Source organism: Lissotriton helveticus, chromosome 7 (assembly GCF_964261635.1).
Source record: "Lissotriton helveticus chromosome 7, aLisHel1.1, whole genome shotgun sequence".
Lineage (NCBI taxonomy): Eukaryota > Metazoa > Chordata > Amphibia > Caudata > Salamandridae > Lissotriton > Lissotriton helveticus.
The window spans coordinates 1,853,848,758-1,853,868,424 of record NC_136068.1 but is presented as its reverse complement, the minus strand read 5'-3'; the positions used below and the strand labels follow the sequence as shown (position 1 = coordinate 1,853,868,424).

At 43.8% G+C, this 19,667-nt stretch overlaps 1 protein-coding gene across 1 annotated transcript; it reads right to left on the bottom strand.

The window, feature by feature from the left end:
- Positions 1-4,501: 4,501 nt before the first annotated feature.
- Positions 4,502-5,428, bottom strand: LOC144767780 (olfactory receptor 5V1-like). The gene has a single exon (XM_078651159.1). It carries the CDS (start codon positions 5,426-5,428, stop codon positions 4,502-4,504), a length of 927 nt encoding a protein of 308 aa, XP_078507285.1.
- Positions 5,429-19,667: the final 14,239 nt, after the last annotated feature.

Below are 19,667 nucleotides of genomic sequence, written 5' to 3'. Positions count from 1 at the left end.
GCATAACAGAGTTGTATATTGAGATGAAGAAACTGCAGTGAGTTCAGAAGTGGGACAGCAATGCCATGTGAAATTGGGTAAACAGTCAAAATATCGACTTCAAAATATCGAATGGACATAATATCGAGTTTTAAATATCGAATGGACAAAATATCGACAGGACAGAATATAGACATCAAAAATATCGTTTTTTAGGTAAGTAATGTAATATCGAATGTTAAAAATATAGACAGTTTTTTACCCCTACGCATTCTCTACTGTTGCACCCACTGGAGTGGGAATAGTAATTTTAACCCCTACGCTATCCAACGCTTTCCCTACTGTTGCACCCACTGAAGTGGGAATAGTAATTTTAACCCCTTCGCTATCCAACGCTTTCCCTGCTGTTGCACCCACTGGAGTGGGAATAGTAATTTTTACCCCTACGCTATCCAACGCTTTCCCTACTGTTGCACTCTCTGGAGTGGGAATAGTATATTATAGTAATTAATTTTTACTATTAATTTAATTTAACACTGTTTTTAATAAAGTCAATATTTTTAACAACTACATTTTTGTAAAACGATATTTTGTACTCGATATTTTTGTACTTACCTGTTTGTAGATACAAACTCGATATTCTGTCTGTCGATATTTTGTCAACGATATTTTTGATAGTCGATATTCTGTCCGTCGATATTATGTCAGTGATCCTTGAAATTGATCATTGACCTCTAGAATGGTTTGATAAGCTTGGCGGAAAGGCAGCTGGCTTTTTCCCCAAAATGAACCACAAATATATGGATGAACGAAGCAGCTGATGCACAACCTTAGACTGAAGTACTTTATTTTGAGATCAAATACAAATCAGTTCACATCAAATGATTTAGTGTTGTGACTTCTGAGAATGTATTGCCTCAATGTGTTTTTCATCCTCGACTGACTTGCAGTAGTGATTCCTCCCTCTGAGCTAATTTATGCTGGTTGATAGTGCATTGCAAAGTAAAGCCACAATAGCAGCTTTTACTGCATCCCTTACTGTAGAGTTTCTTTGTGATTGAAGATTATTTTCTAAAAATATCTTTCACAAAGTTCTTAATCCAACTAATGGCTGCAGTGTTTGATTCTTTGAAATAGCATTCTTTGGTGATAAATCACCTCAATTACTTGCTTTTAAAGCAATGTGCTTTCTTCTGGAGAACATGGTCCATGCTGGATTATTCTCAGGGATATAAATTCTTGTAGGGCCTTATAGATATTTATTTTCTTCTAATGTTTTCTATAATTTATGTTGGTTTTTTACTTTGGTTGAGCTCCCTGATGTAGGAGATAGTACATGGGTTTTTCTTGTGAATTTAGGATAGGAGCTTACTTGTTTATGGGGTTACCTTTGTTCTATTTATAGCAGTTTTGAGAGCTCTTCAGTTGAGAGAACGTTTCGGGCATAGATAGAGCTTTGAATTCTTGTAAGGGTTTCTGGACAAAGAGGTGTTTTTAGTGGCTGCAGCATTCCTTTTATTGCCATTTTATTGGTAGGTGAAGGACTTAGCTATGAAGATTTGGAATGCTAAACATGAAAGCGAATATGTTTCATGAAGAAATAGTAGCCCACATTGAATTGAAAGTGATGCATGGTGAAATAAACATGAAATGTTTTGAAATAATCTGCACTTTTCATCAAGGCCAAATTAGTAAACTAATATTTGTGAGTCCTAAGTAGTAAGCTAACATCTGCGAGTCCTAAGTAGTAAACTAACATTTGTGAGGATCTCCCCATACATTGTGAATAGCATTTCGTAGTACTTTAGTCATGCTATTGTTATGCTACTAAACCTAAAACAAAGTGCTGTCTATGAATAGGTCTAATAGAATACAGAGCTTGAATGACATGGGCCTACAGTGACTATGCGTGTCACATCGGATGACAGTGAGGCTCTTAGACAGATGCATGAAGTCACTGATCTAGAATATGCAATGTGAGAAGCTTCTCACACCAGATAAATATCCTGAGGTCCATACTTCTCCTACAGGCTGGGACAAGTGGATGTGCAGTGCAGGAGATGTTGCATACATCAGCAGACACATGGTCATGCAGTATGGGAGACTTTACATACATCAGCAGACATGTGGTTGTGTAGTACGGAAGACATTGCACACATCTGTAGACACATGGATGTGCAGTAGGGGAAGCTTTGCATACATCAGCAGACATGTGGTTTTGCATTATGGGAGTCTTTGCATACATCAGCAGATGTGGATGTGCAGTGTGGAAGACCTTGCAGACATCAGCAGACACGTGGATGTGCAGTATGGGAGAATTTGCATACATCAGCAGGTAATATTAAGGAATGTGCAAAAGATAGGGCTGGGCTTTGTTGACTTATCGAAACGTCTGACCGCGTGAATTGCAGTATGGGTTTTTAGGTACTTGGAGCCCATAAACGTGCACTTAGAAAATCTTGAGGGGGAATATGGGTAATGAGTATATATTCTTTTTAGTGTGTCCATATTTTATTCGCTGTGATTGGCATTTGTTTTGTTGTGTGTTTTATTAATTTCACTTCATATATTATTCATATTATTCACTGATCACCACATTAATGCTATCGTATATCACGCTCTGCTGTGAGTAAGAACTTATTTTTATACATTCGGAATTCATTGCTGCATGTGGTATATTGATTGTGTATGTACTTTGTATTTCAAGGTTTGTGGTATATCTCACCTGCAGGCATTGAAGCAAACTGAGGTACTTACAAGAGGTCCATTGGCATGTGTCATGTGGAGCCTATTATGTGTTTATTTACTAATTGAATTCAGCAATCTGGGATTTATATACAGGTTCCAGAATGTTCTGTGGGTAGAAAGAAAGATGTGGGATAGATGTGGGTGAAAGTGCCACATATGCCATAGATCACTTGTCAGCCATGGACAACATATATTAAGACATACATACTCGTGTAATGATGTTGGAAGTCTGCCTTTTTATTTAAAGTTTTAAAAAGAATTTTATTAACACAGCGTCTAACATAGCAGTTTCAATTATTTTCATTTTATCCGCCCTTCTCAATGTTCTGAGACTTGTAGTTTTCCATTAAATCAATCACTGTAATGAAGCTGAGAAAGTTAAGAGACTAAATGAACATTGGTCAGGAAAGAGACTACCTACATTGCTTTCTAATGGTCTGCGAATGAAAAAAATGTTATGCTTGAGGACATAAGTTGCAGTAACCACACTCCTGAAGCATGACTCTGGTAGCTCTTTGTTGTAGTTTCTACCCCACAACCACTTTGGAGTGATGTATTTTATCATGATGTCACAAATCTATGACATCCATGCATAACATGTGCACACCAAAAAGATATAAGCCATTAGGGCCCACTTAGCTTTGTTGTGTTCATATAGTCAAAACAGTGTGACATGACAAACAACATGCTTTCTTACAGAGACATATATAGATGCAAATTGTGCACAGGCACTATAATAATAAAAACTGATAATGTACAATTCATTAATGGCTTATAAACTGAGTGGCCGCAAAAACTCTTCATGACAAGAGGCTGCCTTGTGGCCTTCCTGGGCAATGAAGCACAAGACCATTGATTACAGTAACACATTACTCTCACATGAACATTTGTTATTATGCACACAGCCAGCAACTGCAACAACCCCATCAAGAACAATCAATATACAACCTTGTCTCCTCTGTGACAGGTGGGAGAGCCACCAAGATTCCTGGGACGCATGCACATGCCAAGGTGTCACAATGTTGGCATGGATGAGAACAAATAGAAGATAGAAGTTTAGTATTAATATTATATTTTAATATACTTTTATTATTGTTTGCTAATGTTGTCTTTAGTTCATGATGATTCTAATATATATTTTGTACAGTAGGTTAGGGTATAATAAACCCACACTAATATGACTTCTTGTTTGTATTCTGCTTTTGGGGTCCTAAATTATACTCCAGATGTGTTTATGCCTTCGAGTTGCTAACATTCCAGATGTGTTTATGCCTTCCAAATGTTTAGCTTCCAGATGTGTTTAACCCTCCCGTACGCTTACCTTCCAGATGTATTTATGCCTTCCTAATGCTTGACTTCCAGATGTGTTCATGCCTTCCAAATGCTTATCTTCCAGATGTGTTTATGCCTTCCAGACACTTATCTTCCAGATGTATTTAGCCCACAAGGAGAGGTATTAGATGCCTGTTGGTTTTCCCTTTGTTGTTAGAGAACTGGCTTGATCCAAAACTCAGGGCTAGGAGAATATAACCGGAGTGCCCCAAATGAGGGGAGGGTATGTAACAGCTCAGTCAGTCAGAACCAGCTCTTCCACTTCTTGTGTCACAGCATATATTACCTGCGCCTATCACGGAGCTGGATTTGAAAAGCCAAACCCAAGAACCTCATGGTACTTAGATCTGTAAAAAAATACCTCAGTAATAAATTAAATGTATATCTGCAATGAATGCTTTGAAAGATTACAAAAATCTGTTTTAATTGTGTTTCTTAAATGCTACTTTGTATTCTTTGTCTTCCTCAGGGTGTTTTTAATCTCTGTGTTTTTCAGGCTGTATATAATGGGATTACATAGTGGCGTTAGAGCAACATATAACAAAGACAATATTTTGTTGTATTTTACCGATACCGTTGATGCTGGTCTCATGTACGTAGAACAGATAACTCCATAGAATAATATAACCACAGTGAGGTGGGAGCCACAGGTGGAAAAGCCCTTGCGTCTCCCCTCTGTAGACCGGATTTTCAGGATCGTTGAAATGATGTTGACGTAAGATGTGATAGTTAAAGCAAAAGGTGTCACACCGAATACAATACCAAGGATGTAGCCTGTTGCATCAACAGCATGAGTGCTGCTACATGAAAGATTCATTACAGCTGTCAATTCACAGTAGAAGTGGTTGATTGTGTGAGACCTACAGAATGAGAACCTAGACATTAGTACAATGTCTGGTATTGGGTCTAAGAAACTAAATAGCCAGCATCCGGCAGCCAGCTTCATGCAAACAACATTATTCATGGTTTTCACATAGCACAAAGGATTGCAAATGGCCACATATCGATCATAAGCCATGACTGCAAGAAGTAGGAATTCTGTAGATACCATGGATATGAAAATAAACACCTGAAGTAAACATCCATTTAGGGAAATGTGTGTTCCAGCTAGAAAGAAGTGAGCCAGCATGTTTGGAAAAATCATTGTTGTATAACAGATGTCAACAAAGGCAAGGTTTGTGAGGAAAAAATACATTGGTGTGTGCAATTGTATGTTGGAATAGACAATCACCATGATGAGAAGGTTCCCGACCAGTACCAAGAAGTAAAGAAGCAAAAAAGTCAAAAAAAGTGGAACTAGTAGTTGTGGGAAATCACTAAAACCCACCATGATGAAGTCAGTCACTACAGTTTGATTTCCTTCTTCCATGGGTTATCACAGATATCTGCAATAAAAAAAGGGAAAGTCAATACGGAACATACACCATTTTGGACGAGAAAGTGGATGCAGATGTCTGACAGTCTCAGTTGATATGTTTACAATTAGAAGAAACTTATTGAATTAGGAACAAAAAATAGGGGGCAAGTAAACCAGTTATAATTGTTTGTATTATTACTTCTTTTTTTCATTCTCATTGGGCAATGATTTACCTGCATGGTGTCTATTGCTAATTTATATGTTGATACATTGCAGCTGTAACTATTCAAAACTTTTCTAGAAGACAAAATCAATCCAAGTAGCCACTATTAGGAAATGGTCTACCTTACATGTCAGTAACCTCAAGTAGTACTATAAGGGCTGACAGCTTTTAAATTAGGTGTTCCTGGCCAATATGTAGGTCTGGCAAAGTAAAGACCTTATGTTATGAGCACATACATTGAGAGCCTTATTACGTGTTTCAAGGTCCGACCGCCTAAAGACCGTGGCCACAGCCTCTAGAAGACCGTAGTGCCAGTGTTCTTCTGACAGCTGTATTACGAATTGACAGAGGTGTCTGCGGTGTTGCCATGACGGTCTTACAGTGGTGGTGAGTACTTTTCCATATCTATCAATGCAAGTGTGTGTATTTCGACTGCATATGTGTTGAATGCACACATATGAATGATACCTGTGGAAACATACCACCTACCCTTTGCCGGAGTCCGGCCCATATGTATCTAGTCCTGGCAATGGGTATATGATACAAAAAGGACTTACCTGTAGATTGCTGCATACAGGGTCCGATTCCTCGGGGTGAAGATTTTGCTGTGAAGGGGGGACATGGAGAAAGGGATCTGCGTTGACTGCTTCTGGAAAGAACAGGAAAGAGGTAAGTATGCACTTCAAATCATTAATTTCTGCTGACCTTTTGACAGTGGTCCCACCACCATGGTCAGCATGTGGAAAAGTCATCTCGCTATACGGACGGTGATGTAGTTACCCTGTACCACGCTATGGCAGCTGCTTTCCCTCACCATGACCCCGGTGGTGTGCTGTTGGTGTCAGCAGTTCAGTTGTGGCCTTTGCAAAGGAATCAGACCATCTCCAAATACGCAGTTGAACCTTCGAACTGACTGCAGTTGGACCACAGGTACAGCAGTCCATAAAATTCTAAACTCGTAATTGGCCCAGCTAGTAGGCGTTGGGTCACCCCATTTATCCACTAGCTTAGTAGAGGAATCACCCATCAAACATTGCTCACTTGAAATGCCTTTCACATTTTGTTTCAACCCACATTTTTTGTAGTTTTACATGTTTCATTCACCACTGAATTGCCTCAGCAAATCAATCTAAACTGTTTTCTGAGTTGTTTTAAAACAACATCTTTCAAATGCCTTTCTTGATACACAATGATCTGGAGCTGTCAAGTGTTCCTCAGCACCTAAACTAATAGATTTGTCAGCTGGCCCATTGTGGCCTCTGTTAAGTTAGGAACTCTGCTGTCAACCAGAGGGCAAATGGGCCATACCTTGTATCTGTGTTTATACAGTAAAGTACTTCAAACCAACATGTTATACATAACAATGAGCAAGTACAAAACAAGAAAAGCATTAACAAGAAAGAAGCTTACAACCACTAGAGGCAAGGTTAATTAAGTAACCAAAAGAGATAGGACTGATGAACTTCAATTGTGGACACAAAGATTATTCCACAGTGTAGGTCCTGAAATAACAAACAAACAGAACCTGAATGAAGTACACAGAGGTAGGGAAGACATATTTTAGAAGAAAAAAATAAAAATAAAAATCAGAACCTTTTGTGTGATAGGTAGAAGTTACACAGAAAGAACACTGAACTGTAGCCCTGATGACGTCCTACGTTGGATGAAACGTGTTGGCTAAATTTATTAGGAACTTCTGTTGATGAACTGCTACAAGCTTGTCAATTAATATTGATGAACTGTCATAATTGTTGTGGATACATTATTCTAAAGTGACATGCAATACATTGTGGATCTGTAGATTCAAGGAAATCTGTCTTTTTGATTGAATCAGTTGGGAACAAATTTGCATTTGCAAATACTGATTACTGGATATGGCTCTCTCTTCATTGTGGTATTCTTTAAATGTTAAAAAGAGTCAGACTCAATGAGGAGCCTTGGAGGACTCCACAAAACAAATGATTAAGGGCTGAGTAAAATTGATCCATCTTAACTCATGAAACCGGTCAGTAAGAAATGAGGTAAGCAGCTTCAGGGTGATGCCCCTAAACCTCATTTCCTTAAGCTTTCCCACTAGTCTCAAAGGGGATATGGTATCGAAGGCCGCCGTCAGGTCGAGAAGGATCAGTAGTGTGGCATGACTAGCATCAACCTGACCTAGGATGTTGTTAATTACAGAGGTTAACGCCATCTCAGTACTATGATCACTTCTAAAACCATGCTGCCAGACATCATTTAGAGTTCACCATGGGTCGCAACTGCAATCTATCTCTCCCATAGGATATCATTGGAGCTGCCTTATAAATTAAAACCTTAAACTGTTTAAAAATCTCCAACCTTAAGTTTCCCACTCCAGTGAGTGCAACAGTTACGAGTGTAACTTCCAATTAGTAAGAAATAGATTTTGAGTTATGGGGCCCTGGAACTCACAATTTAAAAATACATCTTTAGTGAAGATGACTTTTAAATTGAGTGTTTAAAAATACTACTATTGGAAAGTGGCAATTTTCTTACATTACCAATCTGTGCCTCTGACTGCCTGTGGAATCCATGTCTGAGGGAGGGTGACAGTTGAGCTGCTTGTTCATTCACTCTATACAGTCATACAAAGGGAACTGAGGTATGCCCTGCATATTTTGATGGGCTATCACCAAGCTGATGGGTCTTCTTGAGCTAGACTGATGGGAGGAGTTGTCACAGACAACTGAATATGACCGTACCTGTCCTCACACAAAGCTGTCTCCACCCCCCCTGCAATTTGTCTGGAGGCAGGTGATGGAAAGGCAGGGCCTTGTGCACTATAGAGACTTTACTTTGAAGTTTGCCTACTTCAAAGGCAGAAACTGTTATACTTACTGGAACTGTAACAACATAACTTCAGAACACTTCTGGACTAAGGGGGTATTCTGCCAGAAAGAAGAGCTGGATGCTGTAGGAGGAGACTGCCACTCTGCCTTTTGCTTTGTTTGCTGGCCTGCTGCTTGCTGCCTCTGTCCTGGGAGTAAAAGGACTGGACTTTGCTTTCTACATCCTGCTTTCCAAGGTTCTCCAAGGCCTTGTATGACCTTGCCTCCTATTAAGAAGTCTCAGCGACATTAAAGACTTCATCTACAGTCCCTGAACATGTTTGCTGGGAGTTTTGGCCTGCCAAGTGGTGCTAATTCCAGTTCTAGGCCTGGAGGTGGTTTTACTTCTTAGAACCAAGAAAATCCACGCATTGACACTCCACGTCCGCTTTTCCAATGCAGCACCGCCGTACAGTTGAAAAACAAACAACCGATGCAGCATCTACTGTGCAGCTGACAGATCACTGCAACCAAAGTCCCGAGGTCTGTTGAACATGTTCTGACTCCGGCGCAGGCCCTGCTGTGCAGCGGAAGAAATCAACGCATCCCATGCTCCGCCTCTGGGATATCGACACAGTGCCTTTTCTGAATATGGATTTTTTGACCCATCGTCCCTGTGCACCAAGTTCTTCATCAACGCAGACCAGCAGTAAGGAATCGAGGATTGACACATCACCTCCCCTCACAATAAGAAACCGATGCATCACCTCCCCTGAGAGTGAGGAACTGACTCATCACCTTCCCTGCACTGGAGTAAGGAACAGGCACAACACCTCCCCTGGCATTAAGGAACTGACGCATCACCTCCCTTGGGAGTGAGGATTCGATGTTTAACTTTTCTTTTCCGGCACCTCGCCTTCCCTGCGTCTGTTTTCATCTTTGAATTTAATCCATCCCAGATACATTGTTCTAAAGGTAATGCATCCATAGTTCTTATGGACTGATTTTTTTCTAACCTTTTTCTTGTTGTTTACTTGTATATGGTGGATTGGTTATTTTTCTAAACTGATGTGGTGTTCTTTTGCAGTGTTTTCACGGTGTTATCATATGTGTGTATGTACAAATGCTTTACACATTGCCTCTGAGAAAAGCCTGACTGCTTGTGCCAAGCTACCAAGGGGGATGAGGAGGGGTTATCGTAACTGTGTGACTGCCTTACCTTGACTAGAATAAGGGTCCCAATTTGGACAGGGTACACACCTCTGTCCACTACAGACCCAATTTCTAATACTGGTGGTCAGCGGTGAGAATAGGACTTGTGTTAGAACTTTGCATACAGTGAGTGGTGTACACTACTACCGGATTACAGACCATTACACAACCACACACTGTTTGATTTTTCACTTCTTGACAGCTCTTGAGTTATTGATTCACCATTATGTCTCAGGCTGGGGGAGCCATCAGTTTTATCTGCAGATTTTGGTCTTGAGGAGGACAAATTGCAGTCCAATATAGTGCCTCAACTTAAAAATATTTGCAAGTATTTCAAGTGCTCAATTAGAGGCCTCGGTTAAAAGAAGGAGCTGCAAGAGGCGCTGAGGGCCTGGTTGACAGCAGGAGAGCCTAGTGGGCATACTGTAAATAATGATGTGGAGGCGCAGGACCTGCCTGAGGATTGTGTGGATCAGGATCTGCCTGGGTAGAGCAGCCCTCCAGGACTGGCAGCAGTGTGTCCTCTGAGGACCTGTCCACAGAGGAGCTGGAGGATCGGTGGGAAGCTAAAAAGTACCAGCTGGAAAAGCTGAAACTGGAGCATGAAAGGGAGCTCCAGTGGAACTAGCTAAACTCAAGAGGGAGGCAGAAAAGAATGCCGTGGCCATAGAGACAGATAGCTGGCCATAGATGAGAGAAAGATGATTCTAGCTCAGGAGCTGAGCATAAAACAGAGTTGGACTTTAAGGCCAAGTCCATCATGGATGGTGTCAGTGTTTCATCAGTGCAGTCCAAGAAACTAGTACACTTGCTGAATCACATAGGGAAACAGTATACCAAAGGGTAAGACATCCAGATATGGTTTCAGGGCTATGAGGCAGCACTTCACATGAATAGGTTCCCTGAGAAAAATTGGGAGACAGGACTATAGACTCACTTCACAGTGAAGGGAAGGGATACTCTGCTAGCCTTAGGGAGAGCACAAGACCTTACCTACTTTGACCCTCCTTATGGTCTTACCCCTAAAAAGTACAGGGTTTAGTTTAGGAAGATTAAGAAGCTTGATTCCCAGGCATGACTTGAGTGTAAGGATTCTTTTTGTAGAGCACTGGATAGCTGAGTGAAGGGCAGTGAGGTAACAGATTAACTGGGGCTGTACAATTTTATTGTATGGAAGCACTTCTCTGGGCTGTTTTTCCAGAGCTGTGCCAGCACTTGATGGACAGCATGCTGACCAACCCTAGGAAGCTTGCTCAGGAGGCGGACCACAGGGTGAGTACAAATGTTCACAGGAAGGTGTATGTAGGAGACTCTGCCAAAGGTGGGCACTGTCCCCAACAGCAGAAAAGAGGGGACAAGGGTAAACAAAAGGAGTTGCCTAAAGTGCCCAATTCTAATTCCCTGGGTAAGGATTCCCACCCCTCAGAGTATAGGAAACCATGGTTCTCTTCAGGTAAACCTGCAAAGAAAGGATCCTGTGAATGTTTTGCTTGTGATCAGGAGGCTGACCTGAGAGGGGATCCCAAGTATCCAGGCACAGCCTCCGCTGGTGGGCAGATGCCAGGAATAGTCAGTGCAGCGCTGGGGGAGGAGTTGGTCCCAGGAGGGTTCGGGGAACCAGCTGAGGTGACCCTTGTCTCACCAGGGGACAGTGAGAAGGTCCAGAGAACCTTCATGCCTGATAACATTAAGAAATACAGATGGGTGATCATCAATGGACAGAGGTTCTGAGAGACACAGGAGCAAGTGTGACCACTCTTACCTGGTGCCTGAAGATCAAGTGGTCCCTAACGTATTTCAGCAAGTAGTTGTAGTAAACAACAATAGGCGCTTTTGTAAGTAGGTCAGGTTCCCTTTGAGTGGGGGGCATATCTGGTCCACCAGGAATCACCCATTGGTGAACTCATGACATTGACACTGGGAAAGTCCACCTGTGAAGCACAAAATTTACAGGTTGACAGACAAAGTGAAGGCTAAATTCAAGGAGGAGGTGTCCAAGATGTTAGCTTTAGGGTAGATTGAGGCCTCTAGCAGTCCTGGGTCCAGCCCAGTGTTTTTTCTTCTAAAAGATTCTGTGTCCCATGCCACCCAAGTATTGCAGTTCTGCATGGACTAGCATGGGATCAATACTGTCACTACGACTGACACACACCCCATCCAATGAGCTGATGAGCTCATTGATCGTCTGGGAGCTGCGAAGTTCCTCAGTACGTTTGATCTAATGTCTGGGTACTGGCAGATTGGGTTGTCCGAGGGTGCACAAGATAGGTCAGCGTTCTCAACGCCAGAAGGGCACTGTCAGTTACGGGTCATGCCTCTTGGGTTGAAGAACGCCCCTGCCACCTTTCAGAGGATGGTCAGCCAGGTCTTGGCTGGGCTTGATAACTTCAGTGCCGCCTACCTGGACGGCATTGCTGTGTTCAGCTCCAGTTGGGAGGATCACTTGCATCCCCTTTGGATAGTGTTGATGGCCCTGCAGAAGTCAGGCCTCACTATCAAGACCAGTAAGAGACAGATAGGGCAGGGGTCCACAGTATACTTGGGACAACATGTAGGAAGCGGTAGGTGGGACCCCTACAAATGAAGATTGACATAATTCTTGCTTGGGCACCCCCCAATACCCAGAAAGAAGTGAGAGTCTTCTTAGGTCTCACCAGGTACTTCCACAGGTTTGTCAAGGGTATGGCATCATTGTTACCCCCTAAACTGAGCTGAAATCAAGGAAGCAGCCACATCCAGTGATCTGGACTCAGGCATTCCAGACCCCTTTTGATAACCTGAAGGAGGTCATGTGTACGGCATCTATGCTCAAGGCTCCTGAACTCTCCAAGGAGTTTGCGGTGCAGACTGATGCCTAGGAGCATGGCGTGGGAGCCGTACTTTCACAGCTGAACGAAGAGGACCTATATCAACCTGTAGCTTTCATTAGTAGGAGGTTACTTCCTCTGGAACAGAGGTGAATTGCAATTTAAGTGGAAGCTATTACCCTGGTCTGGAAACTGGAGAAGCTTGCTCCTAATTACTTAGGACGCACTTCCCGGTTCAGACAGACCACAGGCCCCTCAGATGTTTGATGCAAAGGAGGGGTGCAAGCCCGAAACTGTTGAGGTTGTCCATCTCCCTAAAGGGAATGGACTTTACAGTGGAACACATTCCTGGCATAGTACCCGCCAATGAAGATGGTCTTTCAAGGGTTCTTCCACCTTAGTGAAGAGAACTTCCATGTGGTTGGGTAGCTCTCCCCACTTTCAGTTGGGGGGGACACTTGTCAGACCTGGCATCTTTTACGTGTTACTCACCTTTCTTTTTTGCTTCTGACCTCCTGTTTTTGACTGGGTGCAGCATTTCATATTTGCTGGTGTTAGGCATCTGGGCACTTTACCACTGCCGTCCCGTGCTAAATTGCAAGTGCTCCCTGTGTAAATGGTATCTGTAATTGGTTATCCATGTTTGGCATATTTGATTTACTGGTAAGACACTGGTAAAGTGCACTGTGAGTGCCTAGGGCCTGTACATCAACTGCTACAAGGGGGCTGAGCACTGACTATGCAACTCACATGAGTAGTCCTGCAACCATGTCTCAGACCTGCCAGTGCAGTGTCTGTGTGGGCAGTTTTGAACAGCCATGTCGACCACTTGCAAGCCCAAACCTTCCCTTTTACTACATGTAAGGTACCACAAGGTAGGCCCACAGTAGCCCCATGGTTAGGGTGCAGTGTATTGGAAAGGTAGAACATGTACTGGTGTGTTTTACATGTCCTGATAGTGAAATACTGCTACTTTCTTTTTTTCCCTATTGCAAGGGCTATCTTTCATATAGGTCATCATTAGAGGTGCTCGTTTAACCTCTTACAAGTGTAACTTCCTATTGGGAAGCAATAGATATTTGGAGCTTGGGGTCCCTGAACTCACAATGTAAAAATACATCTGTTAGTGAAGTTATATTTTAAATTGTGTGCTTGAAAATGCCACTTGGGGTGGTGCCAGAGAGCTGGAAATCAAGATGGCCGGCAAAATTCTTCCCCTAATGAGGCCATGAAGGAGTAATTTTGCTCCCAACTGATGCCGTATGTGACCCGATGCCAGAGAGGTCACTGAGGAGTGTAATGAAAAGCTGAGAGTTGGGACCTACAAACTCGAAAACTGCGGCCTGTCAGGGCCTACCAAAATGGTGTCTGTAGCAGTGCGTGGTGAGGAATTCAGAGCCGGCCTACTTTATGGAAGAACCACACGCTGACAAGCAGAGCGGTAGACGAAGAGGGCCACATCGGAGTCATTTATTGGATTAAAGTACAAAGAGCTGAGCCACAACGTAATGTAACAACACTAACTAAATGGCTGAAGACAGGATGAAGGTCAGCAAATAAGGCCTGGAACCCAAGCAAGTGCAAGAGCTGCGGTGGTGCTCTGCATCGGGAGACGTGAGCAATCTCCTAACCGACATTTGGAGACAACGCCTGAAGAGACACAAGACTGCCTTGATTCTGTGGAACTGCACAGGAGGGCTGGGTTGAACACTGGTGGCGTGGGTGGCAGTAAACGAGGGAGGTGAGTGGCAGCCTTGGCGGTGAGATTGTTCGGAGTCGGCCTTCTAGACCTGCAAGCACTGAGACCCCCATATTGAATCTGAAGGTCAGGTGAGGTAAATATATAAAGAGCCAAGCCCTAGAGGCAAGCTTAAGCAACATAATAAAGGCTCAGCTTATATTGCAGATCTCGTCCCCCGTGGGGAAAAAGCTGTGGGCCCACACAGAGTTGAAGATAGTGTGCATTACAGTAGGAAAGTCTGCTCACTACATCAGTCCTGCCTTGCCTGTCCTGCCTGCCCTGCACCGCGTGGCACCCCCACCAGTGAAAAGGAGATAAGGCTATGAGGTAAATTGAGGGCAACCAGGCCAAACTCCCTTTAGAGCCTCAGAAATCTGCACGTTTGCCAGCTGGTGACACTACTGCGAATATGGCAGAGGGGCATCTATCAAAGACGCAACATGAGGATACCGGCATGCGCTCACTGGTACTAACTATGTGCCAAAGCCTAACTTCATTAGAAGCCAAAATGGATTCCATGAATATGCACATGGAATTTATCACCCAGAGACTGGAGAAACAAGATAGGCGCATCAGTGAGGCTGAACAGTATATATCTGGCCTGTAGAATATATCCATGCAAAGAGTAGAGCAGTTATAGAACATGGACCACTTCTTGAGAGTCTTTGCAGCTAAGAACAAGGACCTGAAACCACATCCACATTCTTGGCGTTGCCGGGTCCACGGCGACCGGGTGGATGGAAGAAAATGTGGAACGCATGCTGGTGGTCCTCTTCAATGCCTCGTGCCTCTCCATTCAACTGGTTTTTGAAAAGGCAAACTGATCCTCAACAACCTATGCCCCTCCAGGTTCCCAGCCCAGGTCCTTTATTGCAAGGCTGTAAAATTATTGCAAAGCTGTTCTGGGACTAGCCAGAGAAAAGCGCACTCTAACCTATGAGGAGAGCTCTGTGTCAATCTACCCCGACTTCATAATGGCAGTGCTGAAAGCTCACAGAAAAATTCTTCCAGTGGAAAGGAAGCTACAGCAAGCTAATATCCCCTATGCCATGCTGTATCCTGTGAAGATTTGCATTACCTTTCAGGGCAAGCAACACAGTTTTAACACCCTGCAGCAATGCCATGAGTTACACAAACCAGAAACTTGATGACAATCCCCAGCAAACAAAGATGGACATGTGTCCAGATGTGCATCCCTGCTGTCGGAGGTTGGCTGATGGAGGGACTTTGTCAGTGACCGGAACTAGAGGTGGTCACTGTGACCTGCAAGCATGTCTTGACTCTTTGCCTGGTCTTGGCGCATGTGGACTGCCCTGCCACATCCGGACTGCAATCATCTTACATTTTCATTTGCTATATGACTACCTCATTGAGAACCGCAATGCGTGGGGTCAAACATGCTTACCTACTGTCCCCCACACACGTTTGTTAAGTCGAGGGGAACTGTCATGGTCCCTGGTGATACCCACCAGAGGGAATTCCCAGTAAGATGTTACTAATTGTCAATGCTCTTTGCTATTCTGCATTACTCTACTACGCCTCATCTCTTATTTGCCCTTTGTTTGGCTTACTCTATTCCCTGCTTCTGCTATACTCTACTAGCGTTCTTTCTCTGGCATCATCTTGTACTCTGTATGATTTGCAAAACAGCTGCTTTCATACGTTGTTCGACTGCTACTAAAGGGTAAATAGCTCAATCTCTTTAGTGATAGTTCTAACTTACAGTGGGATGGGATCCGCTGGCAGGATTGGGCTGCTGGTGTGGGTGGGTGCACTTCATCGCTAGTCATTGCCATGTAAGTATTATACATGCAATACTCAATGCTACATATCCGATGAGACAGGGGCACATATGCAGCGCATGACCCACGGTTTTGCCAGACACCTCTGATGGCCCTACTTACAACTTGCTGACCTGGAATGTGCGAGGCCTGAGAGACCCCTGTAAGCGCAGGCACATAGTAGGATACTTTGACAGACACAACATTCAGCAAGAGATGCACTTTGACCCGGTCATGCCAATGAATTACACGGCGAGATGAGCTATCCACAGAGGGAAACATCCTTTACAACGCAACTTTTACCACGCAGGGCCTTTACGACGCAACTTTTACAACGCAAACCATTACAATGCATTGTGCTGGGGGGCTCTCTAGGATAGGGAATAGGTTTAATTTACTATCCAACACCTTCCCTACTATGCACGGGGACTGGAGTTGGAATAGTAAATTAAACTATTCACTATCCAGCACCCCAAAACACTATGCGTTGTAAAGGCATGCGTTGTAAAAACAGCGTTGTAAAGGCATGCGATGTAAAAGCCGCGTAGTAATGTCATACATCCACCGACAGATGCTTTGCTTCATATTCTATTTATGCTAGGGGAACACCTATCCTGATGAAAACAATGTCACATACCACCCCTCCGGCTATATGCAAGACCAATAAGGCCGTTACTGAGTGATGTGGGGACGTCTAGCCTCATACTCCATCCCACTGGTTAAATGTTATGGCCCCAACGTCAATGATGCACTGTTTTTTGATAGATTATGTGGACTCATCCTAAACTTAGGCTCCACACATCTAATTTGGGGGTGGGGGGTTATATAGTGTTGGACCCCAGCACGGATCAATCCCATGGCGTGCCAGTCCTGCAGAGCATAGCATAGCAGAGAGACATATAGGTGGAATCTTAACTGACCATCAACTATTTGATGCCTGGAGGATGCTTCACCCCACATGCAAAGAGGGTGTATTCCCTTTCAGTGTGCACTCCTGCTGGTTGCGTATTGACTACTAGATACTGTCAAGAGGACTCGGGACATGGCTTACCAAAGTGGAACACTTGGCGTACACATATTCGGATCACTCCTCAATATTGTTACAACTTCGGCCGCCGGCCGCCGAGGTCAGCTGCCCCTTATCGGACATGGAGATTATCTCCTACTGCCCCGGCAAGAAATATGAAACTTTTTCACCAGAACTTTAGACTCAGTGTCAACGATAGCTGTGGTGTGGGAGGCCTTTAAACTCATAATAAAAGGCATTTCAAAATGGGGTCGTATTTTATAGCTGAACACGTGGGCACCACATTTCGGTACCCTTAAAGCTGCACAGCTTTAAGGGTACCGAAATGTGGTGCCCACGTGTTCAGTTTTCAATTGCAGCGCATTGGGACAGAGCGCATAACGAGCTTGCACGCCTACAAAGACTAATTGATAGAGTACATAGACGACAAACATTACACAGAACAAGGGAACTTTTCAAGAGAAGGTGTGCGTCCCATTATCCTGAATCTGTCGTATTTTATAGGACATTTGGGTAACACTCTGGAAGCTAGAAGCAGATATTAAGGTAGCCGAGGGTCTAATTCCCGGTGAGCCTAAGAGAGAGATACAGGACAAACTTGGTAAACCTACCTCAGAGTGGTATTAGCGGCTGATAGAGAGTGCTTATTCGGTTCTAAATATTGTTGCGCTTGCCAATATGGTGAGGGTGAGCGGCCAGGAAGAGACTTGGCCGAGCTTGTACATTTCTCCAGGTTTTCCAACTATGTGCTAGAGGTGGAGGATGTGGACTTGTCCATGCACAGAGATACCGCAGATATCCTTCAGACTTTCACCAGGTATTTCTCCACACTATACTCTACATGCAGGAATCGACCAATGGATGTGACGCCTTATCTAGAGGATACTGCGTTGGGCTAGCTCAGTAACACACATAGAGAATCTCAGGACGTGGAACTAGAGGAGGATTATGCAGCTATGGTCCAGCCGTGCACCGTGACCGGATGGACTACCTGTGGATTTTTATAAGTGTTATGCAGGGGCCCTCATCCCTATCCTTAAAATGGTTTAAGCAGAAGCAAAAGAAATGGAGATACTGCCGCATTCAATGTGTGAGGTTAAGATTATCTCTCTTCTTAAGCTGATGGAAACTGCGACTAAGTGCAAGGCCCACAGGCAGTTATCCTTAATTAATTACGATATGAAAACACTGGCAAAAGTACTGGCAAATCGACTCAGCCTGCTGATGGAGCAACTGGTCCTACCAGACCAATCGGGATTTGTGCCAGGACGGACAATTTCCCACAATCTGCTTACGTTGCTTACGTTGATAAAGGTTATAGACCCATTGCGGGCCTCGGTGGCAGTATTTTTAGACGCCACCAAGGCATTTGGTTCTCTAGAATGGGACTATCTATTCACAATATTACAATGGATGGGATTCCTCCCCTCCTTCTTAGCCTGAGTGTCCCTTTTGTACTATCAGCCACTGGCGACTGTACAGAATAATGGTTGCAGCTCCTGACCGATTGTCATTTCTTGTGGTACCAGGCAGGGTTGCCCCTTGTCACCCCTCCTCTTTGCGCTGGCAGTAGAACCGCTGGCAGCAAAAGTCTGACAGCAGCATTGGGAACATGCCCTGAGATATTCTACACAGCATCTACTGGTCTTGCTCTATGCAGATGACATCACCCGTTACATCATAACCCACACATCAGCTTGGATTCTATCCTTTGAGAATTCATCCAATTCGGAGAGGTCACAAGTGTAGCAATTAGCACATCCCAGATGTTTCCTCTCACCCCAATACTGTTACATTTCTAATTGATTACATACTGACATGGTGTGATTCAGAGATAAAATACCTTGAGGTTATGGTAGCCTGGGACAGAGGGGAAACGTTAAGGCAAACTACTGCACTGCCATCAACTTGTTTACAGTGGCTATATCATGTTGGATGTCTTTGCCCCTATCACTGGCAGGGCACATATCTTTAATCAAAATGATCATACTGCCAAAACTGTAATACCTTTTCCTCAATATACCATATTCCCCTGGGAAACATTTCTTGAGTGCTTGGCATATGCAGCTGATTAGATTGGCCTGGGGTGGCAGGCAGCCCAGGGTGTGCTGGGACACACTCACCCACAGCTTTGACAAAGGGGGATTCGACACCCGACATGGAGATCTACTATTTGTGCCCGCAAACCCATTTAGCGATGTACTTGTACAGACCACCACCATTCAGGCCCCATTTTGCGACAGAGTGGGGTTATATGCCCCCACTGCCGCTACTGCTTTCTTGGGGATGACGCCCCCAGGTGTAGATACCTCCTATACAACAGTGGTTTGCACTACCCATTCGTGGCAATGACTGGCAACCAAAATGGGCAAACCCATATTAAATTTTCCGCTGGCTCTACCGCCTTATCACCCTCTGACCCCGGTAACTCATGAGACGGCATGTCTCAACATAGGAAGCATGTAAATACTTGTGGGGGATCTCTATCATGAAGAGATATTCAAAGATCATCAAACACTGCTGCATGGCAAAACGGTAACACCGCTAGAGGTTTTTCTATAGATTAGTCTTAGGCAGGACGTCAGGACAGCTGTTGCCAAATTCCTACAAGAATCTCCTACACTATGTGCGCTACATATACTGATGCAAGCATCGGGTCCTGCGCACATGTTTC

Excerpts from the sequence above, each read along its gene's own strand:
- LOC144767780 (XM_078651159.1), bottom strand. The coding sequence starts at position 5,428 with ATGGAAGAAGGAAATCAAACTGTAGTGACTGACTTCATCATGGTGGGT.